The sequence below is a fragment of the Cimex lectularius genome, unplaced genomic scaffold, assembly GCF_000648675.2.
Source record: "Cimex lectularius strain Harlan isolate CLEC.00 unplaced genomic scaffold, Clec_2.1 scaffold6, whole genome shotgun sequence".
In the NCBI taxonomy this organism is placed as follows: Eukaryota; Metazoa; Arthropoda; class Insecta; order Hemiptera; family Cimicidae; genus Cimex; species Cimex lectularius.
In genome coordinates, this window is record NW_019392677.1 from 1,282,784 (window position 1) to 1,309,131 (window position 26,348).

At 35.6% G+C, this 26,348-nt stretch overlaps 2 protein-coding genes and 1 long non-coding RNA gene across 7 annotated transcripts in view; 1 reads left to right on the top strand and 2 right to left on the bottom strand.

The window, feature by feature from the left end:
* LOC106673751 (cyclic nucleotide-gated cation channel subunit A) overlaps positions 1-26,348 on the top strand; it is a 353,803-nt gene that overhangs the window by 161,590 nt on the left and 165,865 nt on the right. The gene's annotated exons all lie outside the window — the stretch shown is intronic.
* LOC106673752 lies at positions 1,092-5,566 on the bottom strand. Of its 3 annotated transcripts, none has more exons than XM_014405964.2 (2): positions 4,412-5,566; positions 1,092-3,418 (listed from the first exon to the last, which is right to left on the bottom strand). In XM_014405964.2, exon 2 carries the CDS (start codon positions 3,360-3,362, stop codon positions 1,842-1,844), a length of 1,521 nt encoding a protein of 506 aa, XP_014261450.1. In that variant the 5' UTR covers positions 3,363-3,418; positions 4,412-5,566; the 3' UTR covers positions 1,092-1,841. The 3 variants fall into 3 exon arrangements, with proteins under 3 accessions (XP_014261450.1, XP_014261449.1, XP_014261448.1); XM_014405963.2 differs by lacking the exon at positions 4,412-5,566 and adding an exon at positions 3,532-3,831; XM_014405962.2 differs by lacking the exon at positions 4,412-5,566 and having other exon boundaries at positions 1,116-3,157; positions 3,248-3,830.
* Positions 14,063-15,633, bottom strand: LOC106673754. The gene is made up of 2 exons (XR_001341425.2): positions 15,249-15,633; positions 14,063-15,164 (listed from the first exon to the last, which is right to left on the bottom strand). It is a non-coding gene; the product is annotated as an uncharacterized LOC106673754 (long non-coding RNA).

A 26,348-nucleotide genomic window follows, 5' to 3' on the forward strand; every position in this document is an offset into this window, starting at 1 on the left:
TGTGCTGTAATGCGTGAGTGAAGTAACGTTATTGAAAATAACCTTTTCAACGTGCATCAATTTATGTGCCAAATGGAATAAAATCATCGTCCAGGTAAAAACCGTGCCTTTTGAAGACACAAAAGATTCAGTTTGTATGTAGAATAGGATAGTGACGAACAGCATCATTTGTCCGACTGAAAACATCAAACCTTACAATACTTCTGCGTAGTAGTTCTCGTCGTTTTTCAAGGTGTTGAAAAAAATTTTTCCTCTAATTGCGGAAGTATCGTTTTTTAGCGAGTGAATAAATAGGCAGTAAACATAGCCTGGAATCTTGAAAATGAAAGCCGCCCCATACGGTTTACTCTTAATACCAAAGTTATTTCCCACTTGAAGGGAAACCTCGTTGCCTAGAAAATTGAAAAATCTTGACAGTGAACTCTCAGTCGTGGTTCCGACATATCAATTTTTCTAGCATGCAAGTGAAAACCTCTGAGTACAATTGCCGCTACAAATATTACAATTCCTATTGCAATATAGTGAAATGGAGTTTTGAGAGGCGTTTCATTCCTTAGAATGGCTGAAAAACAAGTTCTAAGACAAAAGCAATGAATGTGGTTATTAAGAACATAACCGTAAAAAATATCACCACATTATATGCAGTATCCATTGAATCGAGTTTAGACTTCCCAACTAAATCACCAATCACTTTTTCTAAACTAACCCAAGATACTGTCCAAGAAGGGTTAATAATTTGACGGTCATCATAATTTCTTCGGTTAATTTCGGTCCGTCAATCGTAAACAGATTTAACTTATGTTTCAACGTAAACGCGAAACACGTAGTTAGGATGTCCTTGTCGCTCGGTGCGATATATATTCCAAAACAGCTTATAATCATCAACAACGTGCAGATTAAATGAAAGATATAAACAGTAGAAGTCACAGCAATAATGGCGCCAAAAGACAACTTAAACAACCGAACTACAATATTCAAGTACCTACAAATCAACAAATACACAAAGGCTTAACATCTGGTTATACATTATTTATAACAGTAATCTTTCAACCAGCACATTAGCAGGCACATTTTCTTTTAACGTATTGTAATATCCATTATTCCAACAAATTATTACAAAAAATTTTAATTTTAAAGCTGTCCCCTTGTCCCGTCTTCCCAAGATATGGACATTACCGAAAGCCTTCACCCCCGCCATTGCTACATCCACACCTATACTTCTCACAAGGGAATGATTGTAATACTTGATGAATCTATTTCCCGTAAGCTCTCTTATCTTGTAGTTATTACCTTTTAATACAGTAGTTAATTTTTCCTATGCCCGTGTAGTTCTGCTTCTACCCCAGTAAACACCCCATATTACTGACGTTGGTTATCACAGTATGTTCATTATTTTTCAAACAATATGTACTATGGTAATTCTATTTGCTACATGGTAATTCCAGTCTTCCGCATTATAAGTAAAAGGTGTTTTATATGTGCTTGAATTATAAAAATTTACAATGCTCTACTGATGTAGGCTGTTTGTTATGCAACGTATGTTTAGGTTTACTACCATGTAGTTTAACAGAGAACAACGTAAACCCCTGTAATCTTACTTAGAGCATCATTTTGCACATGTTGGGGAGCATAGGAAAATTCGATTTAGAGATATTTCCCTAAATGCGAGCACTGTAAGTTATTAATGGTGGATGCAGAAGAATAAAAAGTTAAGAAAAGAATTTAACGCTCAACGAAAGCTATTCAACTAGCTTTCCTGAATAAGGCATTTAAGAAATGTCTTCACACAAAATACATTGTTTTTTCGGAAAAAAACTACTGCTGGATCTAAAAAAATTATTTTATTTTAACGAGTATTCTGTAAATTTGTATCGTAGTGCAGCATTAATAGACACAATGATAAAGGCCGCAAGAAAAAATGCTGTGGTGTAATACGTGAGTGAAGTAGCATTGCTGAAAATAGCTTTTTTACCGTGCATTATTTTATCTGCCAAATGGAACAAAATCATCGTCCAGGTAAAAACCGTGCCTTTCGAAGACACAGAAGATTCAGTTTGTACGTAGAACATGATAGTGACGAACATCGTCATGTGCCCGACTGAAAACATCAAACCTTGCACTCCTAGTGCGTAGTAATTTTCGTCGCTTTTCATGGTGTTGAAAAAAAATTTTCCTTCAATTGCGGAAGTATCGTTTTGTATCAAGTGAATAAATAGGCAATAAACAAAACCTGGCTTTAGCCATTTTGCGTTAGTTGTTGTCTCACTGCTATTCGTTTTTATGTGAACAGCGTAAATTCCCGGTGGTATTGCATAGATTCTTTGTCGTTCTGACATATTGTACGTTTTAGACAATTTGCCTTCTTTATAAAACGTTAAAACTTTTGCCAGTTTGCTGTCCAAAAGGAAAAAATATGCAGTATCCGATCGGAGTTTCCATTTGTCTCGTATGGGACTTTGTTCCAGCTCCTCCGTAATTCTGTCCGAATGTACGATGTATGAATACGAGTAAAGTTCCAAAACGTGCAGATCTAAACTAAACGAACTATGGTTTGTTGTAATTAGAACTTTTATTGCCAAACGCGTTGGAATCTTGAGAAAAAAGGCCGCCCCATACGGTTTTATCTTAATATAACTGTAACTTCTCACTTTAATGGAAACCTCGTCACTTAGAGAATTAAAAAATCTTAATTGACAGTGTCCTCTCAGTCGTGGTTGCGATATTTGTTCCAGTTCTCTACCATGCAAGTAAAAACCTCTGAGTACCATTGCCCCTACAAATATTACAGTTGCTATTGCAATATAGTGAAACGGAGTTTTGAGAGGCGTTTCATTTCTTAAGAATGGCTGAAAAACAAGTTCTAAGACACAAGCAATGAATGTGGTTATTAAGAACATAACCGTAAAAAATATCACCACATTATATTCAGTATCCATTGAATCGAGTATAGACTTACCAACTAAATCACCAATCACTTTTTCTAAACTCACCCAAGATACTGTCCCAAGAAGGGTTAATAATTTGACGGTCATCACAATTTCTTCCGTTAATTTCGGTCCGTTAATCGTAAACAAATTTAACTTATGTTTCAACGTAAGCGCCAAACACGTAGTTAGGACGTCCTTGTCGCTCGGTGCGATATATATTCCAAAACAGTCTATAATCAACAACAACGTGCAGATTAAATGTAAGATATAAAAAGTAGAAGTCACAGCAATAACGGCGCCAGAAGACAACTTAAACCAACCGAATAGCAGCATCGGTGAGTAATAACCACAGTAATAGGATAAATATATATAGAAGATGAATTTTCGCAAGATGCCTTCGTAGTCGGGTAAAGAGTCCATGTCAATTTGATCCATGACCACCGAGTAATATACTCCTTTTGACGCTTCGTGAACAGTCAGGGATACTTTTCCTATGATCAAAAGTAACTTAGAAATAAAAATAAGCCATTTCAATGATCTTGCAAGATAAATCGTTGGAACATAAATCAACGGGCATATCAAGTATAAAATAGCTACGAAATACCTTTCGGTTTGGCAATCACCGATCCAGGCAAACATAGAAGCTAACATTAGAGGTAAAAGTAAATCTGCCATCGCCCATTCTAAAATACTCTTGTCATGCCATAGATTTTCGTCAATTTTCGCGACGCAGGAGTAACATGCGTTCAGCATGAACTGTGTCACAAGCACAAAATACGTCCGTGGCGTAAAGTACGAAAATTCACTGAACATCTTCACGTCTTGAAAAAATCTCAAAATGCAATTTTCCACTCATGTTTCAACATATGTTTTACATATGATAAACTGATTGTTTTGTTTTTTAAATTTAAGATTGTTTGACTTTGTTTGGGAATTGATAGTTTAACTTTTATTTTAACAGTATAAAATTTTTTTTATAATAAGATCTTTTTTATCTAGTATAGTTTGTTTTTTATCAATGATAATTTTAATTTTAGATCGCGTACCATAATCAAATTCGTCCCATTCTACTGGAGACAATAATGACGCAAGTTTAATGAGTACAATATATTGATAAAAACGTTGTGCATCTCTTTGACTGTACAATTTATGTAATTCATTATTTAAAATGGTTTTTTGGCATTTCCGTTGTACGAGAGTTGAACAGTTCTATTTAATTTAGCAAGAACGAATTTTGGGGTTAGATTTAATTTAAACATTTGGATTTGAACCAGATTGATTTGTTAATTTCTGAGCTTGAAAGTCTCAATTTATAATAAAGATTTAAAAGTAATTGTTTATTAGCAGATTTGAAGTAAGTGGAGGTAAGGTTATTGATTGTGTTATAATCCACTAGTGCTTTGACTAGCAAATTCATAGAAATTATGAATGATGGAGTGAGTGTGGAGTTCAGTCCTTTTTTTCAAAAGATGGTTCTTACTCACATTAAGTTGTTTCGGAACAATCCGGATTTCTATTTTTTCCCTGTTTTCTTCCTCTTTTTTTTTCTCGCATATTTTGCTATTCCCAAGGTGGCTCTTTCGAGGGAGTACGCAAGACGGATTATCATCGGATTTTTGACAATATTTTATTAAGTGTTTGTCTCCACATTTTAAACAACGTAACTTGCTGATCCATTGTACCGGCGGTGTGGTTGAAGCGTAAGCAGTACATGAGGAATGTGGCCTATAACTACCATAACTACATCGTAAATGCCTCGGGCAATTTTTTGCCTATGAAAGTGATTAGGCGTGTGTGCATGGGAGTAACCAATTTTTTCAATTTTATCAAATTTTTCCCATTTGTTCATACGATCAACTGATAGCGGTGGAACAATCGACCGAATATTTAGCCAAATTTCTTTGAGCCTCTGGTAATACTCTCTTGTTACATTTCATTATTCATTCCAACATGGCGGGCGACGACCACACGTCCTCGGAAGGACCATCTAAAACCTACTTTAAATTAAGTCGCCACTACTTACGAAGTCATTTTCAAACGCGATATGTATCCCCTGCGGTAGCTGTTTTCACGGGAGATGTTTGGGAAACAGTACCACAAAACATCAATAATCCACGTATAATCTGTACTTCCTGCTGAGCGGTTCAACAAGGTGATAAAGATCAACTTAGGGAAATCATACTGTTTAAACTAGTCCTCGAACTTGAGGATACGGACGCAGCCTTGAAGGAGAATAATATTCTTCTTATTGAAAATATCCACTTTCTAGAAAATCAAAACCCAATCCCAAAATATAGCGATATAGCAGCCAATCGGTTAATGATGTGAAACCTGCTCTACCGGAACATCCAGTCAGAAGTAAACAACGACCAGAAGACGACCAACGACTTCAACTTCAAAGTCTTTGATATTACGACCTAGAAAAATTTCCGCGGCGGATAACTTAGTGGATTCATTAATGCAATTATTTAAATTTGCGGTGATCCAGGCAACATATTCATCCCAGTTATTGTGTTTACTGGAACAATTGACCCTTACCGCATTTTTTATATTTGCCACATATCTTTTTGCCATATTTCCTTGTGGACGGTAACTTGTTCCAAAAATGTAGGTTATACCATATTTAAAAAGAAATTTTTTATATTGTGCAGATCGAAAAATAGATATAATAAAATTTGGAATACCATGTTGAGCAAATATGTGATCTCTTAATATGTTTAATACAGTTTCAGTTTTTTGATTGGTAGTGGGAATTGCCCATAAAAATTTTGAGAAACTATCGACCGCGATAAATAAATATAAATTTCCCCGATCTGTTTTAGTTAATTTGCAAAAATCAATGTAAATCTTTTCCATAGGTTGGGTTTCGATTTGGGACTGCATGAAACCAAATTTCGTAAAATTGGAGTTTGTAAATTCGGCACATAACTTACAACTTTTACATCGGCTTATAATATCTTTCTTTAAATAAGGGTATGTAAAGTGCTTTTGAATTTTATGTACAGTATTTGAAATGCCAAGATGCCCACCGAATATGCTGCTATGCGCGTAGTCGAATACCAACTTCCTTAAAATAATAGGTAAATAAATTTTTGGAGATCGCATTGTTTTAGTTTGGAAGTATAAAAGCCCGTTTTTAGAATTAATATGATAATTTTGTACGCATATGCCTTGTCATATCTGATCAATTATTTTTAAAGAAATTTCATCTTTATTTTACGACTCGATTAGGCTTTCAAAGAGTTCGGGGAACTCTATTAAGTAAGTCCATAACCTATATTATTTTCTAATTCTAGCTCAAAATTGTTCGGTATTTCTTCTCTATTTAATTCAGCCCGAGATAGTAAATCAGCTACACCATTTTTGTTACCAGGGATATGATTAATTTCAAAGTCATAACCATTAAGAAATGCTATCCATCTTGCCCATTTACCTTTTGTTTCCCCAGGTCTGTTATATAACCACATTAAACTCTGGTTATCAGTGAATAATTTAAATTTATTATAAGAAAGGTAACTTGAAAAGTACTGTACCCCGTATACAATCGCTAAGCATTCCTTTTCAATGATAGAGTAATTTTTTTGATTTTTGTTGAACGATTTGGACATATGAATGGGCAGGTATTTCTCATTTTCCCTTTGGAATAAAACTCCGGATATCGCAGTTTCGGACGCATCAGTAAATAAACAAAACTCATTATCTTTGTTAAATTCTGGAATTTTTAGGATAGGTTCTGTGGTTAAAATGTGTTTAATCTTTTCGAAAGCAACGGTATGCTCATTCCTCCAAATAAAGTCCGTGTTTTTGCGTTTTAACTCGTGTAAAGGTTTAGCTGTGTTAGATAATTCTGGGAAGTACTGTTTTAAGTAATTCAAAGCTCCAAGGTAAGAAGCTAACTTTTTAAACTTTTGGGTTTCTGAACGGCTGTTAAGTGTTTTATACGTTCGGGGTTGATGCGAATTCTATTGAAAGATATTAAATGACCCATAAATTCTAATTCTTGTTTTGCCAATTGGATTTTTTTGGCCAAACGCGGACTCCATCCCCCGAACGTCAGGGGGAGAATGTAGCTCTCCATGGAGCCACCGCTCAAATCCAGCTCCTTCTTCTCAGCTTCTTCTTTATGTTCTCTGAATCTGTCACTGTAAGGCGACGAACTAAATACTGTGCAGAATTGATTGACTAGCTCCTCAGCGAGCACAGCTGGCTCATTGATAACTTCCCCCCGGACGGACCTGAACGTCGGCAGCGACAGGGGCTTAAGTCGTCAAGATATTTCTTTCACCCTGCTCTACACTTTCTTGGAGGAGGCCGGTAAGGTCAAACCGCCAACTTACTCCTCAAAGCTTTTTTTTTTTATTCGTGTCAGGGAACACCTTTCTCTGGCTCTTGCTCTTTTAAACTCGATCCGTCGTTCCACCATAGCAAGGGAAACTTCTTCATCAATCCCTCTTTTTTTGGTACTTTTTAGGAGATCCTTCACTATGTCTCCTGTCAATGAAGGCATCCATATTGCAGAAGCATAAGAATCCCAGGTCGCCTTATTTAAGTTCCACTTTTTGGCCGTCCGGTATTCCGCTTTCCTCCATAAACCTTTAATGACTGTGGGGAAATGATCACTCTGGTAAAGGCCATCGAGGACTTTCCATTCCACCCTTCCTACAAGGGAGGATGAAACATTGCTCTAGTCGATCACTGACGTACTTCCGTTGAATAAGTTTATGTGCGTTGTTGAGTAGGGTTAGGTCAGTGTCTTCTAGCAGGCGCGCCAATACTCTAGCTTTACTGTTGGTCCTTTCACTCCCCCACTAGGAGTTATTAGAGTTAAAGTCTCCCATCAACAACAACGGCCGGGGGAGCTGACCCAGCAAGGCTCAGACCTCACCCTCTCACCACAATCCGTCCTGTGGTAGGTAAATGAAGCAGAGGGTGAAACACACCGGGGTCTCCAAACGCACCGCGATTGACTGAAGTCTGAAGATGGTCACGACTTCTTGAGCCTGGAAGTTATCGACATAAGATGGTCATGCCTCCGTAGGCTCTACCACCAGAATGGATAGAACCTCGGACAGTCTCTCTTGTTTCCCGTGGTCGGAACGTAATTTTGATCGGACGAAATTTGCGGACTTGAGCAATTAACGTGGATTCATCACTTTCTCAATCTACAGTTTTCGAAGACTTCTCATCATACCGTATTTATTTCTTGTTTAAAAATGCACTGACGCATTGCAGAAACGTGATTCTTTTGTTTGTATTCTTTATTTTATGATTTAATTAAAGTCCTTTGTTACACAATTGTAATTAAAGTCTTTATATTAATTCCTTTGCAATTATTCTTCGGGCGGAGAAAGAATTTTTTAATTAAGAATTAGTCATAATTTTGTTTGGTTTATCAGTAAAATGTCATACTTTACATAGTTGTATTCAGTTGCATCCAGGGCAGTTTTGCACTTTTGTCACCTAGTCTGCATTAAATATAACAAGCAGTTTATCTTAAAATGTACATGAAACTAGTTCAACAGTAAATTAGTTTAGGGGAAAATATATTTTAAAAACCCAGGCATTATACAAAACAATAAAAATTGTATTCCAAATGTAATTTAACAGAGAACAACGTAAACCTCTGTAATCGTACTTAGAGCATCATTTTGCACTACGTGGCGCATAGGAAAATTCGATTTAGAGTTATTTCCCTAAATGCGAGCACTGTAAGTTATTAAGGGTGGATGCAGAAGAATAAAAAGTTAAGAAAAGAATTTAACGCTCATCGAAAGCTATTCAACTTGCTTTCCTGAATAAGGAATTTAACAAATACTATCACATAAAATTACGTTGTTTTTATTGGTGTAATGTATTACTGGCATGAAAAAAAATTACAGCTGGATCTAAAACATTTATTTTATTTTAACGAGTATTGTGTAAATTTGTAGCGTAGTGCAGAGTTCATAGCCGCAATAATAAAGGCCCCAAGGAAGAATGCTGTTGAGTAATGCGTGATCGTAGTAATTTTGCTGAAAATAAATTTTTTAACGTGCATCAATTTATGTGTCAATTGGAATAATGTCAGCGCCCAGGTAAAAACCGTGCCTCTCGAAGACACAGAAGATTCAGTTTGTATGTAGAATAGGATAGTGACGAACATTATCACATGCGCGAGTGAAAATAGCAAGCCTTGGAATAAAAGTGAATAGTAATTCTCGTCGGTTGTCAAAGTGTTGAAAAAAAATTTTCCTCTAATTGCGGAAGTATCGTTGTTTAGTGAGTGAATAAATAGGCAGTAAACATAAGCTGGCTTTAGCCTTTTTGGACCAACTATTGCCTCACTGCTATTCGTTTTTATGTGAACAGTGTAAACTCCGGGTGGTATTGAATAGATTACTTGTCGTTCTGACGTACTGTTTATTACCGACACTTTGTCTTCGTTATAAAACGTTAAAACGTTTGTCAGTCTACTGTCCAAAAGGAAAAAATATGCAGTATCCGATCTAAGTTGCCAATTGTCTTCTAAGGGATTTTGTACCAGCTCCTCCGTAACGCTGTCCAAATGTATGATGTATGAATATGAAAAACGGTCTTGAACGTGCAGAACTGAACAAAACGAACATTCGATTGTTGTAATTAGAATTGTTCGTGCCGATCTCGCTGGAATCTTGAGGAAATAAGCAGCCGCATACGGTTTAATCTTAATATCAAATTCACTTCCCGATTGAACGAAAACCGTCTCACCTAGAGAATTAAAAAATCTTAATTGACAGTAACCTTCCTGTCGTGGTTGCGATATATGTTCCATTTCTCTAGCATGCAAGTAAAAACCTCTGAGTACCATTGCTACTACAGTTAATACAAGTGATAGTGCAATATAGTGAAACGGACTTTTCAAAAGCGTTTCATTTCTTAAGAATGGCTGTAAAATGAGTTCTAAGACAATAGCAATAAATAGGCTTGTAAAGAAAAGAACCGTAAAAAATAACACCACATGATCTGAAGAGTTCAATGAATCCACTACAGTTTGCTCAAATATTTTACCCATCACGTGGGTTATACTCACCCAACTTAGTGTGACAAGAAGAATTAATAATTTGATGGCCATCATAATATCTTCGGTTAATTCCGGACCATCAATCATAAACAGTTTTATATTATGTTTCAAAATCAGCGTTAAACACGTAGGTAGGAAGTGCTTGTCGGTCGGTGCAATATATATTCCAAAAAAGCCTACAATCACCAACAACGTGCAGATTAAATGTAAGAAATAAAAAATAGATGTCACTGCAATAATGGCGCCATCAGACAAACGAAACCAACCATACAGCAGCAACGGTGAGAAACGACCTAAGTAAAAGCAAAAATATAAATAGAAGATGAATTTTCGCAAGATGCCTTCGTTGTCGGGTAACGAGTCCATGTCAATTTGATCCATCATCACCGAGTAGAATATTCCTTTTGACGCTTCGTAAACAGTCAGGGTTAGTTTTCCGAAGTTGAAAAAAAGCAAAGCAATTATGTGAAACGAGCTCAATAATCTTGCCAGAAGGAGCGTTGGAACGTAAATCAACGGGCATATCATGTGTAAAATACCTATGAAATACCTTTCGGTGTGGCAATCGCCGATCCAGGCAAACGTACAAGCTAACATTAGAGGTAAAAGCATTTCTGTCATCGCCCATTCTAAAGTAGTCCTGTCACCTGATAGACTAACCTCCATTGTCACGAGAAGGGAGTGACATGCATTAGAAATGAACTGTATCATCAGGACAAAATGCACCCGTGCCGTAAAGTATGAGAATTCACCGAACATCCTCACGACTAGAAAAAATCTCAAAATGCAATTTTCCACTCAAGTCTCAACATATGTTTTTTTATATGATAAACTGATTATGTTTTGTTTTTTTAATTTAAGATTATTGTTTGACTTTGTTTGAGAATTGATAAATTCACTTTTATTTTAACAGTACAAAAAGAAATTTTATAATAAGGTCAGAATATTTAATAATCATTTTGAATTTCAATTACAAAAGAGCATATTTACAAAATATTGGAAAGAAAAGACAGCTGTACATTTATTTTGAACGAAATCTGATATCTAACTCACATGATAAATGTTAGCCGGTAAATCAATGTCAAGTTTTGAAAATGTATATGTTTTTTTGCCAAAACGGATAACCAAACCATAATGGATCCACTGGGCAATTATGGATCAAAAAATCATATTTGTAAAATAGCTATTGAATGTGGGAAATTGTTAAAATCATCTTATTTAATTTTCAGTGTTACATCCTAGAAACATGTTATTATACGATGTACAAAAAAAAGTGACAATGCTCAAACAACGAAAATGGTACAAGAATCTCTTCAAGCTCCCTTGCAATTGTCACCTTTTTATGATTTCTCCACTCTATCTCTCACTCTATCATTATTAGAAGCCACCGAAGCATAAGATGCCTCTGAACATTTTTTTCCCGTTATCTTCCTCTTTTTTTTTTCTTGTACCGCTCGCATTCCTTGCTATTCGTAAGGTGGCTCATTCGACAGAGTGCGCAAGACGGATTATCGTCGGATTTTTGACAATCTTTTATTAAGTGTTCGTCTCCACATTTTAAACAACGTAACATGCTTCTCCATTCCACCACCATGTGGTAGAAGCGTTGAATTTACAGATCTGTTAAGTAGTTTTTTTTACTAAAATTACTATTTACTTTGCTAAAGTGACAGTGTGCTAAGTTCTTAAAAAATATAAAAAATAACTAGCACTTGTTCACATTTTATTATGGAGAGATATAAAGAGATGGGGCGGACTGTAAAAGGGAGCGTGAATCAGTGAGAAAGAGCAGAAGCTTTACAACAAGTAATACTCAATTTTTATGGGAGTGCTGCCTGTATAGACCATGTATCACATTTTTCTGCATGTTAGGAGGTAATAATTAGTACTATTACCATGGCAAAATCTTTATCTCATTAATACCCTCTTTTTTTTAATTTACAGTACATTGCAACTACCTTCAAGTAGGTGAGACAATGAGCAAGGTAATATATACAAAATTGCAAACAAGAGTAGAGAAAATACTCATTGGTATTACGACAATATTACTAAAATATTGTCTGTTTATTGATATTTGTGTCATTATCACTTTCACTATCATGACCGTCACTTCCTAGGAGATCTCGCGGCCACTGTCTCTTCAGTCGGCGGGAGGATTCCAAGGGATTCGTCGGAACGCGATGTTTCTGATGCGCTGATTTTCGGCAGTTGGGAGGTTTCTGTGAAATTTGTTGTAACGGGCACTTAATGAAAAGGATATGTAAAGCTGTATGTGTAGTTCGGTTCGATACATAAAATGGAGCATCTACTATTTTTCTTAGGGTTAAGGACTAAGCAGTTTGAATAATGTTTGGCTGAACCCCACCCTTCCAGTCCGTAAGTTACTCGCTTAACTATAGTGCTGTAAAGCATGCTTTCATTTTTGACAGGTAAATTAGAACGTTTGTCAAGAAGTCGGGCAAGAGCTCAATATAATGTCATTATCTCCTGAAGTTTCGGTCTGAGGATTCCACGACAGGCGTTTGTCGAGGTACAGACCGACGTACCTCATTTTGTCTTCTTTTATTTAAGATATAAAAATCTTATTTTAAAAAAAATGTATTACTTTTTACACGTAAAACATAAAACAAGTAATGATCTCAAAAAAAGAAAATCTAGAAATACATTCTAATATTAAAATAATCCTTCATTTCACTTCATATGTTGCAGTCCAAAAGTATTAGAAATTAGTAAGAATGTAAATACTCAAAAGTTTATGTTTAGAGCAGTGTGATTGTAGATGAACGCGAAATTGGAAGGAATTGAAAAACTAAATTTTAGTTATTTATAAAACATCAAAGTTTGTTTACATAGTTGTATTGAGTTGGGTCCAGTGCAGTTTTGCATTTTTCATCCAGTCTGCATTAACAAGCATTTTATCTTAAAATAATAAATGCTAATCTTAAAATATACATGAAACCAGGTCAAGAATAAATTAGTTTAGGGTAAAATATATTTAAAAAAACCCAGGCATTACACAAAACAATAAAACGTATTCAAAACAATATTAAATGTTATTACGACATGACACAAGGAACAGGAACTCAAAACAATGAGGAAAATGAAAGGAGAAAATAATATAATAACAATATGTGCTCTTCTCACACTTAAGACGCTATGATGAAGGCTTTACAAAATAAATAAAAATAAAGGCCTTATAAAAAAAATTTCTTCACTACGTTAGTTCTTGAAAGAAACGCTCTCCGGTCCGCGGTGGGGGGCTGGCCTTTGCCGTCAAAATAGTGATGAGTTCAATAAATAAAAAAAATAAGACTACAACAATATTCAAGTACCTACAAATCAACAAATACACAAAGGCTTAACATCTGGTTATACATTATTTATAACAGTAATCATTCAACCAGCACATTAGGAGACACATTTTCTTTTAACGTATTGTAATATCCATTATTCCAATAAATTATTACTAAATATTTTAATTTTAAAGCTGTCCCCTTGTCCCGTCTTCCCAAGATATGGACATTACCGAAAGCCTTCACCCCCGCCATTGCTACATCCACACCTATACTTCTCACAAGGGAATGATTGTAATACTTGATGAATCTATTTCCCGTAAGCCCTCTTATCTTGTAGTTATTACCTTTTAATACAGTAGTTAATTTTTCCTATGCCCGTGTAGTTCTGCTTCTACCCCAGAAAACATCCCATATTACTGACGTTGGTTATCACAGTATGTGCATTATTACAATTGCTTTACAGATGTGGGCTGTTTGTATTGCTACGTATGTTTAGGGTTACTTCCATGTAATTTAACAGAGAACAACGTAAACCCCTGTAATCTTACTTAGAGCATCATTTTGCACTACGTGGCGCATAGGAAAATTCGATTTAGAGTTATTTCCCTAAATGCGAGCACTGTAAGTTATTAAGGGTGGATGCAGAAGAATAAAAAGTTAAGAAAAGAATTTAACGCTCATTCAACTCAAGCTATTCAACTTGCTTTCCTGAATAAGGCATTTAACAAATACTATCACATAAAATTACGTTGTTTTTATTGGTGTAATGTATTACTGGCATGAAAAAAAATTACAGCTGGTTCTAAAGCACATATTTTATTTTAAAGAGTATTCTGTATATTTGTAGCGTAGTGCAGAGTTCATAGCCGCAATAATAAAGGCCGCGAGAAAGAATACTGTGGTGTAATGCGTGAGTGAAGTAGCATTGCTGAAAATAGCTTTTTTACCGTGCTTTATTTTATCTGCCAAATGGAACAAAATCATCGTCCAGATAAAAACCGTGCCTTTCGAAGACTCAGAAGATTCAGTTTGTATGTAGAACATGATAGTGACGAACATCGTCATGTGCCCGACTGAAAACATCAAACCTTGTACTCCTAGTGCGTAGTAATTTTCGTCGCTTTTCATGGTGTTGAAAAAAAAATTTCCTTCAATTGCGGAAGTATCGTTTTGTAGCGAGTGAATAAATAGGCAATAAACAATACCTGGCTTTAACCATTTTGCGTTAGTTTTTGTCTCACTGCTATTCGTTTTTATGTGACAGCGTAAATTCCCGGTGGTATTGCATAGATTTTTGTCATTCTGACATATGGTACGTTTTAGACAATTTGACAGTGTCCTCTCAGTCGTGGTTGCGATATTTGTTCTAGTTCTCTACTATGCAAGTAAAAACCTCTGAGTACCATTGCCCCTACATATATTACAATGTAGTGAAACGGAGATTTCAGAGGCTTTTCATTTCTTAAGAATGGCTGCAAAACAAGTTCTAAGAAACAAGCAATGAATGTGGTTATTAAGAACATAACCGTAAAAAATATCACCACATTATATGCAGTATCCATTGAATCGAGTATAGACTTCCCAACTAAATCACCAATCACTTTTTCTAAACTCACCCAAGATACTTTGTACAAACTTTATGTTTTAAAATAAAAAACCCTCCATCGCCTACAGTTGACCATGTAATGTAGTTAAAAAATGCTATTGAAGACGTGCCTTTGTAGTCGCCCGAATATTGGCGAAGACTGGTGGAAAAATGGATCCCAAATTTATGAAAGTCAGGAAAGTCAATTCCAGATATCAACACGGAATGTGCTGATGTGCTTTCTTCAAATCCCTGCACCCGTAGTGAACAACAAAGATACTTGAATGGCACATGAGTTGTAGACGAATTACGCACACCTAACGCAAACGGAAATAGACGAACTTTTAAAACAAACTTATTCAACTCTACTAAAACCAAATAAAATTAGAATGAAATCTTACAAAATCATATGAATTGTTGCAGTCCAAATATCGGTGACATCGTCTTCTACAAGAAAACAAATACAAATAAATAAACAAACAAAGGTTTAACATCTGGCTATACTTTATTTATCTCAGTAATCTTTCAACCAGGGCATTAGGCAGACCCACATTTAATTTTAAAGTATGCGAATTATTTTTCAAGCAATATGTACTACGGTAATTCAATCTAATTGCTACATAGTAATTCAAGTATTCCCTATTATAAGTAAAAAAGCTTTGTATGTGCAAGAATTATAAAAATTTATAATTGCTCTACAGATGTGGGCTGTTTGTTATGCTAGGTATGTTTAGGGTTACTACCATGTAGTTTAACAGAGAACAATGAAAACCCCTGTAATCTTACTTAGAGCATTTCATTAGGTTTCGTGGTCCACTTGACCAAATAGATTCTTTTCAATTAATTAAAATTTTCGTTGAGATAATAAAGTCACTGTCACAAGCAGGATTCGAACCCACGAGGTTCGGCTAAATACGCCGGCTGATCTACGACGTGACCTATCGAGACCTCCATCCACTCGGACACTAACCTCTATACCCCAATCTTTCGAATTTCCCTCCTTTTTACGATTTTTGAATTATTTATAGCATCACTTTGCACTACCCGGCGGATAGGAAAATTCGATTTAGAGATATTTCCCTAAACGTGAGCACTGTAACTTATTAATGGTTGTACGGAACGTTCATAAATAGATGTTTTATTTTACCTTCCATAATTTTAGCATCAAACAATTCAATCAACGGTTTGAGATTTACGACAAAATTACAAATAGTTTTTTGACCCACTGTAGATACAAAATACTTCTAAACAATGAGTATTTTAAGATCATGAGGTGAGATCTGGTGTGATGTAAGGTTTAGAAAACATTTTCTTTATCATACCAACATTTCGATCATTATAGTGCCGTGATATCGAAACATTGGCTAGATTTCAGAAGAAATAGTTAGGAATGGCTATTCACACAATGTTTTTTCTTAAGACGTTAAAGGACGGTTTGCTCAAATAGGTTTCTGAATAAGGCATTTAACAAATGCTATAACACACAACTTCGTTGTTTTTTTTTGTGTGATGTAAGGCTGCAATGAAAAAAAAAAACCAAAAAAAAACTACAGCTGGATCTAAAACATGTATTTTATTTTAACGAGTATTTTGTAAAATTGTAGCGTAGTGTAGAGTTCAGAGCCGAAATGAAAAAGGAGACAAGAAAGAATGCTGTGGTGTAATACGAGATTGTAGTAACTTTGCGGAAAATCATTTTTTTATCGTGCAATATTTTATGTGCCAAATGGAACAAAATCATCGTCCAGGAAAAAACCGTGCCTCTTGAAGACACAGAAGATTCAGTTCGTATGTAGAATAGGATAGTGACAAACAGCATCATTTGCCCGATTGAAAACATCAAATCTTGCAATGCTTCTGCGTAATAGTTCTCGTCGTTTTTCAAGGTGTTGAAAAAAAATTGTCCTCTAACTGCGGAAGTATCGATTTGTAGCGTGTGAATAAATAGACAGTAAACATAACCTGGCATTAGCCTTTTTGGATCAGTTCCTGTCTCATTTATATTCGTTTGTATGCCAACAGTGTAAATTCACGGTTTTATTGGATAGATTACTTGTCGTTTTGACATACTGTACATTACAGACACACTGCCTCGTTTATAAAACGTTAACACGTTTATCAGTTGGCTGTCCAGAAGGAAAAAATATGCAGTATCCGATCTAAGTTGCCAATTGTCAATTAAGGGATTTTGTACCAGCTCCTCCGTAACGCTTTTCGAATGTACGATGTATGAATATGAGAATAGTTCATGAAGGTTCAGATCTGAATTAAACGAATTATGTTTGGTTGTAACTAGAATTGTCATCATCGACCTAACTGGAATCTTGAGCAAATAAGCAGCCGCATATGGTTTAATCCTAATGTCAAAGAAACGTCCCGCTTTAACGAAAACCGTCTCATCTAGAGAATTAAAAAATCTTAATTGACAATGTCCTCTCACTCGTGGTTGCGATATATGTTCCATTTCTCTAGCATGCAAGAATAAACCTCTGGATACCATTGCCGCTACAGAGATAAAAATTGCTATTGCAATATGGTGTTTTGAGAGGCGTTTCATTTCTTAAGAATGGCTGCAAAACGCGTTCTAAGACAGTAACAATAAATAGAGTTATAAAGAAGACAACCGTAAAAAATAACAGTACATTATCTGCAGCATCAATTGAATCCACTATAGTATGCTCAAATAATTCACCAATTACGTAGGCTAAACTCATCCAAGTTACTGTCCCAAGAAGCGTTAATAATTTGATGGTCATCATAATTTGTTCGGTTAATTCCGGTCCGTCAATCATAAACAGTCTTAAATTATGTTTCAAGATAAGCGTTAAACACGTATGTAGGAATTGCTTGTCGCTCCGTGCAATGTATATTCCAAAACAGCCTGCAATCACCAACAACGTGCAGATTAAATGTAAGATATAAAAAGTAGAAGTCACAGCAATAATGGCGCGGAAAGACAACTGAAACCATCTGAATAGCAGCATCGGTGTGTAATAACCACCGTAAGAGCATAAATATATATAGAAGATGAATTTTCGCAAGATGCCTTCGTTGTCGGGTAACAAGTCCATGTCAATTTGATCCATCATCACCGAGTAATATATTCCTTTTGACGCTTCGTAAACAATCACGGATAGATTTCCCAAGTTAAAAAATCCCAGAAATTAAGGGACGCGAGCTGAATAATCTTGCAAGATGAATCGTTGGAACATAAATCAACGGGCATATCATGTGTAAAATACCTATGAAATACCTTTCGGTGTGGCAATCTCCGATCCAGGCAAATATAGAAGCTAACATTAGAGGTAAAAGTAAATCTGTCATCACCCATTCAAAAGTACTCTTGTCATGCTAGATTTTCGTCCATTTCCGCGAGACAGCAGTTGCACGCGTTAGCAATGAACTGTATCACAAGCACAAAATACGCCCTTGGCGTAAAGTATGAAAATTCACTGAACATCTGCACGTCTCGATAAAAATCTTAAAATGGAAATTTCCACTCAAGTTTGAAAATATGATTTATATATGATAAACTGATGTTATTTTTTGAATTTAAGATTTTTGTTTGACTTTACGTAATTTGTACTTATACGACTAATTAATATTTTAAGTTTTATTATAACAGTATATAAAAAATTATACGAAGAACAGAAGTTTTAATAATCACTGTTGTGTTCCAATTAGAAAGGGCCTATTTACATAGATTTAGAAAGAAAATACAACTGTACATTTATTTTAAAAGAAATCTGAAGTCTAACTCAGCTAATGAATGTTAGCCGGTAAATCACTGTCAAGTTTGAAAATGTATGTATAATGTGTAAACGTATTAATTGGCCCATTATGAATCGAAAAATCATATTTATAAAATAGCTATTGAATGTGTAAAATTTAGTAAAAAAACATGTTGTTTAATTTCAGTGTTACATCCGAGAAACATGTTATTATACGATGTACGAAAAAAAATGTAATTCCGTGAGGATAAAAAATTAAATAAAAGATGCCGATGGGTCTAAACTAATATAACTAAAACAATAATTATTTATCTTCTAAAATGAAAATATTTAAACTTGACAAAATAATACAATCCCTTTAAACAATACAACAAAAATACGAATTCTTGATGAAAATTAATTAATTTATTAAACAATGGGAGGAAAGAAAGGAAGATACAAAGAAAGGATAAACCCACGGGTCATAGATGAGGTACCAACTCCAACACGATACTCTCTCTTTTCATAAGTTTTATCTCGCCTTGGTGAGACACCTCCCACCATTTTAATTTTTGATCATTACAATTCAGTGTTTATTTTGGCCTAACCTTTCGCCGGACGACGGAGTACCACCGGCACCGTATAGGCGCCCAGGGAGGTACAGCGGGTCACCTCTTGTTTTTCTTCTTCTTCTACCGGGTGTTTTAGGATTATGTAGATAAATAATCGGAAAGTGTATAAAGTAATCCAGAGTTTCTAATTTTAGTCTCAGAAGGCAGCAAATTTGAGGAAAACTACCTGATTTAATAACGCTTCCAACGCACTCGTCATTTTCTTATTTAGNAAGTGTCGAATGCCTAGTGTGTCGTGTCGGCTTAACATCGTGTTGTCCTTTCTTGTATTTTGTTGAATAATAAAACGTATTTTTGTGTTGCAAGTGATCTCAATTACTCTACACAACTCCCTCATCATATATATATATGTATATATATATATATATATATATTTATCTAATTGGACTCTTTGTCTAATTAATCTAATTGCTCTAAGGGCTGATTGGCCTAGATATCCGGCTGGCTGATAATCTGTCACCTCTGACCCGCTCGACTTACCTGAAGTGCTAGTTATGTACATGACGTCTGGGTCTGTTCTATAACTCCTCCGTCCTTAGGCTGGAGGCTCCTGCGAGATAAAAGGTAGTCTTGAGAAAGCGGATGCAGGTGTTGGCTGAGCGTTTACATCTTGAACGTCTTCTTCATTGTTGATTCCATCTCGTTAGAAGGCCGAATAATTTTCTTACGACGCCAGCGGAGAAAAGCAGTCGTGGGGACAGCTGACATTATGCCAATAGATATAACGGTTGCATTTTTATGTTACAACATGTAAATTTTCAAAAGCTATGTTGGTTTTTGCTAGATCAAACAGATCAGCTATTGTAAACAAAACGTTGGTTTCTTTATACATTGGTATTGTCTTTTCATTTAACAATCTTTCGTTGCAACCTAACTTCATTAGACTAGTTAAGTGTAAAGTTTCATTAATATCGTCTCTAATAATTACAATTTTCTTGGTCTTATATGCTAAATAATTATCGACAGAAGGTACATATTTTATAAATAGTCTGGTTGCTGTAAATACAGACTTACAATTAAAAAGAATTTTGTTTGTTAGTATTTGTTTTATACAATCATTATCAATTTTTTATTTATTTGTACAATATGTACAGTTACTAATTTTTATGCACGTAGAAGTGAATACATCATGTATCGCTTTGAGTACTACGGGTGGATATGTGTATATTGTACTTACTCCGTTTTAAGAATTGGTTGGGCAGCAGAAAATAGGCATGAAAGGTTCGGTTTTGTAAATATATATCAATAAAATAGTAAATATCAATACCAGCAAAACAGCAATGTACTCTAGTTAGTTGTCAAACGGATTAGGTGATATAAACGTAATATTTTTAGTTTTCTTTAGAGTCTCAAGATCATCGTAAGTAAAATAGAAGAAAGTAACATTTTTAATTTGCAGAACTCTACAGAGTTTTCTGTATCGTTAATTTTCTAATAAAATCAAGTTTAGAAGGATAGCGTTATAAAGTTGGTTCCTTTCCTCTGGATTGCATTTATGGCATTGTCGTATCTGTCTTTGTCGTATGAGTCCATATTTCCAGTCATCCAAGAGATTACCTTTCCTAAACGATTAAAAAGTCCTCTCTTTGGTCTTTGTGTTTTTGGTTTGTTTATAATTAATTGATCAAAATGATATATTGTCTTTTGATAAAGATTCTGGTTTGCTAAGTTTAAATTTTAGTAACTCCCTCCACCTCACTAGCCCTAACTCTTTCCTAAACATCTCACCCTTACAATCCTCCACGCCGATTAAAACGATGATGGCCTCGTGATCTAACTCCCACCCACCAATTAAATAAAAGTTGGTTTCTGTCCCTACTGCCTCCGGGTCTGACTGGTCTGTCAGATTTGTTTATAACTAACTATTTGCTCAATTTTTATTTAGAAATGGTGAGATGCGGTCTGGTGTGATGTAGGTTTCAGAAAAACATTTTCTTTATCGTGCCAACGTTTCGATCTTTATTGATATCATCTTCAGGGCCTGGGATTTACAAACATTGTGTACATATAACAATTACATTTTGGATGTGGAAAAGTGAATTTATACAATGCAAAATATATTTTTTTTATATTCAATCAAAGTGTTTCTACTCACTCAAAGTGTTTGTCTTCTGTGTAATTGTGCCATTCTTGCGTGTCGTGTCGAGAGTGCCAGTGAGATTTTGCTATTTTGTGTTTATATACGTTGGATTTTGAAGGGGTGCGGAAGGATGTCGGTATATAAAAGACATTTTTGTATAAGGCGTCGGCTTCTATGAAGTGAAAGGAGCCGACGTAGGGAAACAATGTGTTGGTAATGGTTCGCCAGATTATCCTTTCAGGATTACATAGAAAGGGATAAATTAGAAAAGGAAAGCTAAATTGTTGGGAAATAAGACTATGTGAAAAATATTTGATGTGTGGAATGTAATGTGATGATATAGTTATGTTATCTGTATTGAATTTGATTAATGATATTAGCGTAGCTGCGACTGAGTTTACATGTATCTGTTCTGTAATTGATGCTGTGTTTATCCCTGTTGATGTAAACCATTTCTAAAAAGTTACGTTTATGTTTGTTTTGTTCTGTGTGTAATATTTTTGGATTGTTGAAGTCGAAATTGTGTTAGTTTTCCAAATGGTGGGTAGCGAGTGCTGTAGGATTTTGCTTAGATTTGTTGCAATCGTAGATATATTGCTTTACTCTCTTGGGATGTAAGACCGATGTAAGTTGCCGGACAGGTTAAACAACGTTTGGCACGATAATGAAAATGTTTTTATGAAACCTACGTCACACCAGACCGCATCTCACGATTTCTAAATAAACAGTTTAAACAGTTGATCTTGAAGATTACGTCAGATTTATTTGATATTGGTGTGGGATCTTTAATTTTGGAAAAAAAGTGTTTGAATTGTTTTATAATTTTTGAAAGCTATTTTGAAGTTACAGTTGAACTTAAGTTTGAAGTTGAAAATAGCTTAAAAAAAAAAAAAATAGGTATTTTCAATTTGCTTTGTGGTTCTGCCTCGAACACGTACGGGAGCGAAGAAGAGTCTGGATCTCGTCGTCAAGCCCGTCTCCAACAACAAAACCCGTCACTTCACGGCGTTAAAGAAAAAATATACAATATATACAAAATATAGTATGCTTGAACATATGATGTTTGTGATTTCTGTGAGTGTTAATGAGCCTTGTTTATTGTCAGTATGATTCGGTTTGGTGTAATGTTTTTCAACGTTATTATATTTGACAAAATTCCAATTAACCTATTTCTAAATTCGGTGCCTTTATCGAAATGGATTATTTTTTGACAATGGACCATAGATATTGTTCTAAACATCTCATTATTTCGTTGGCGTTTGCCGCTTTTGGTAAATATGCAGATAATCTCTTAGAAAAGCAATCTATCAATGTAAATATCAATTTCCCAATTTTATAATCTCATACACTTCTGAATGGTCGCCTATCGTATTTAACTTCTTTGCACAGAGCGCAGTTATTAATTAATTTTGTTATCTCTCCTAGCATTTTCGGCCAATAATACCTTATTATTATCTGCTGGTAGACTACATGAATTCTTCTATGAACGATTTTTCCTATATGATAATTTAGGATTATCTCTTCTCGCTCAGAAGAGTCTATAATGTCTAACCTGTTTTGGAAGTATCTTTTGATTTTTACAATTGGATAACTCTCCTTAATAATACCGGATAATTTATTAAATGTTTGATCGTAGATGTTTTCATCTAAAACCTATATTGCCGGAGAACAATATACTCCATTCGTTTTTCCTGGCTGCAAGAAAGCAATACAATTTTCTTCTAAGTCATTAGAATGTGGATATTGTGTGGGCCAATGGTAACTGTTTTTATTACAAAGTTTGTATAATGTCATGTCATTTTATGGTTTTTCCTTTGTTATAATGATTTGGTGTTTTTCCACGTTCACGCATTTAAACTGATCGTCAATGATTAATATTTGGTCGTCCGCGCATTCTTGCGAACGCTGCGTTTGTAAACGTCTTTATGTCGTTCGTTATCTAGGTTGTCCGCTACGTCTCCGATATCTGATGGCGAGGGAGCGGATAGGAATTCATCGACTACATGGTCACGATCCAGGGTAGGATTTTCAATTGCATTTACGAGCTGTGTTGCTGGGGGTTTACGGGAAAGAGCCTCTACTACAAAATTTGTTCTGCGTTCGACGTATTTGATATCACTGTTTGGTTATGGAAATTTGTCTGTTTTGAGAGCAATTGCTTGTGCAGAAAAACCGGACCAAATTGAAGGTAGTTTTATAACGATCCTGTAATTTAAATCCACGGCAAGTACCGCCTGCACCTACACCGTTTGGAGATTTGGATCCATCGGTGTAAAAAATAACGAGTTAGAGCCATTTACGGTTTTATGTGATACCCCAGATAAAGTAGACGGAGCTCTAACAGGATCGAACACTCAACGACAAGCCCTCTCTCTTTCCTGAATTACATAAAGGACACCGTTGCCTTTCAACTTCCCTCCAGGGTACAGCATTTAAGTGGAGTTGTTCACATCTGTCTTTTAGAATCCAGCGGAGGTCAGATAAATTAAGGGAATGAGAAACTTTTTCAATTTCTTACCCTCAACTCCCAAACTTGACACGTATAACAGAAAATTGAACGGCAGACAGCATTGAATAAGTTTAGCTCAGCGGGATCGGTACGCCACCCAAGCAGATCCTGGGAGGAGTGTGTTCCCTCCTCAACCTGCAGAAGTGAACGACACTGTTTTCGTCGCCGAGAACCTGAATCCGCCCTCCTCTGCCCTGACAGCCACCACATCGACAGATGTCGGCATAACCTCCCTAACTTTGTCCAGGTTTTTCTCTGAGAGGTAGAAACTGAAANATACGGTACTGGTGTCGAAGAGTTATATTTTGACTAAGAGGAAGAAAATTTTCATTATCTTGGGAATCATCAAGGTTAGTCAGAATATCGAAACTATCATTAGAAGCCAGCGAAGCTGGCTATTGATTGCTTCTCTAAAATCTGCCCAAAACGACACTATCAAAACGATCGCTTCAAAAGTATCTCTGCGGACGAGGAACACCTGACGCAAACGGAAATAGATGAACGTTCAAAATAAACTTATTCAACTCTCCTAAAAGCTAATAAAATTAAGAAAAAGAAAAAGAAGAAATAACTTTATTCTGGGACTGGTGTCCCCTAAGAATAATTTACATGAAATAAATAAAGGAAGTTTCTTCTATGAAGTTAAAAGTAAAAAAAAGATAGAAATCTGGGCACAATGTATACCAGTAAGGCAGGGCAGAAGAGAAAATTACGAGAAGATTAAACAAAAATATCAAATGTTAACGTGAGGTCTCTGCTGACGGGAGAGGAATGAAATCTTACAAAATCATACCAACCTTTGCAGTCCAAATATCCGTAACATCGTCTTCTACAAAAAATATATTTTATCTAATAAAGACCCCTGCAGGGGAACTCTGAACAGTGTTGGAGGGAATATCTCCCCCTGAAAAAAGAATACAAAAACGAGTTGAGGAAAAATAAACTAAAAGCCTGGAGGGAATATTGTCTGAAGACAGAGAATATTAAGGAAAGTGCTCGAATTTTAAAACTTTTGGAAAAAGATTACATTAATCCTCTAGGTTTATTACAGGGCGCGGAGACATTGAACCCAACGGCCAGGGCTTATTTCCCCAGGTCAGACTCCTCCGATACTCAAAACAAGGTAGAACTACTTGTACCAAATTGGATTAAGGCATATGAGGTAATTTCTTGGGAGGCCTACAAATGGGCGGTAGATTCCTTCAAGAAGTTCAAGGCAGCCGGGATGGATGGAATATTCCCTGCCCACCTACAACAGGATACACCAAGCCTATCTAGTACAGTTTCGGATCTCCTAAGGAGTAGTCTGGCCTTGGGATACATACCAAAATGCTGGAAGGAAATAAGGGTAATTTTCTTACTAAGCCAAGATAAGGTCTCATATCAATTACCTAAATCATACAGACGCATAGGTATATCTTCTATTTTCATAAAAATAATAGAGAAAATCCTAGATAAACACATTAGACATGACTGTGGAATTAATACCACGATACATCCCAATCAGCATGCCTATTTACCAGGAAAATCTGTGGAAACTGCTTTGCATTCATTGGTAGGAAGGATAGAGAAATCATTACTCAATAATGAATACACGTTAGGGTGCTTCTTTGATATCCAAGGGGCGCTTGATAATGCAGAACTTCCTGCATTATATCAGCACTTAATAGATACAATGTAACCAACATCTCACAGGATGGGTGAAAACATACTTGGAGGGACGGAAGGCAAATATGTGCTTAGGTAGTAGAACTCTTAGTATCAAGGTCTCAGGAGGCTGTCCACAGGGAGGCTGCTTATCCCGTCTTCTGTGGTTAATCACAGTAAATAGCTTAATAGAGCTTCTGAATAATTCAGGTTTCTACAGCCAATTATCTTCAGATGATGGTACCATAATGATCACAGGTAAAGATCCCCTGACTCTTTCACTGCTGATGAAGGAGGCAATGGGGTTGCTTTCCGAGTGGTGTTGTGATAGAGGTTTTTCAATTAATCCAGCTAAACTGGAACTGATAATGTTTAGTAGGAGAAGAACACTAGGTAATTTCAAAAACCCTAAATTTCAGGGCATTGAATTAAAATTAAGGGATTCAATCAAATTCCTCGGGGTAACGCTTGATAGGATACTTGATTGGAAAGGCCACTTTAAAAATATATACAGGAAAGGCACAGTATCTATGGTGCAATGCAGGAGAATTGTTCGTAGAACATGGAGTATCAAACCTTGGGTGGCCAATTGATATACAGGGTGAATTGCTACTCGTGCTACAAACTTCTCCAGTAGATTCTTCACCCTAAAATGAACAAAAAAATTCATATTGTCCATGGTCCGATTCTCAACCATTTCAGAGTAATTTCGCTTTTTATCGATTTTGAAAGATATCACGTCCTGGCGTCGGAAAATCGTGATATCTTTTAATCTAAACATTTCTCTGAAAATCTAATAGCACCGTTGAAATTCCCGTTAATTTTTCAATAAGAAGATGACGGTGGCAAAATGTTTGGGCTAATTTTTTGTGTTTTATTTCAGCCAGAACTACAAAAAGAGTGGAAAATTGTGTAAATCGGAA

Bases quoted from the DNA above. Each gene is read 5' to 3' on its own strand.
- LOC106673752 (XM_014405962.2), bottom strand. From the start codon at position 3,740: ATGTTCAGTGAATTTTCGTACTTTACGCCACGGACGTATTTTGTGCTT. The intron at 3,158-3,247 runs GTTGGTTTAAGT...TGTTGATTATAG, and splicing joins CTCACCGATGCTGCTATTCG to ACTGTTTTGGAATATATATC.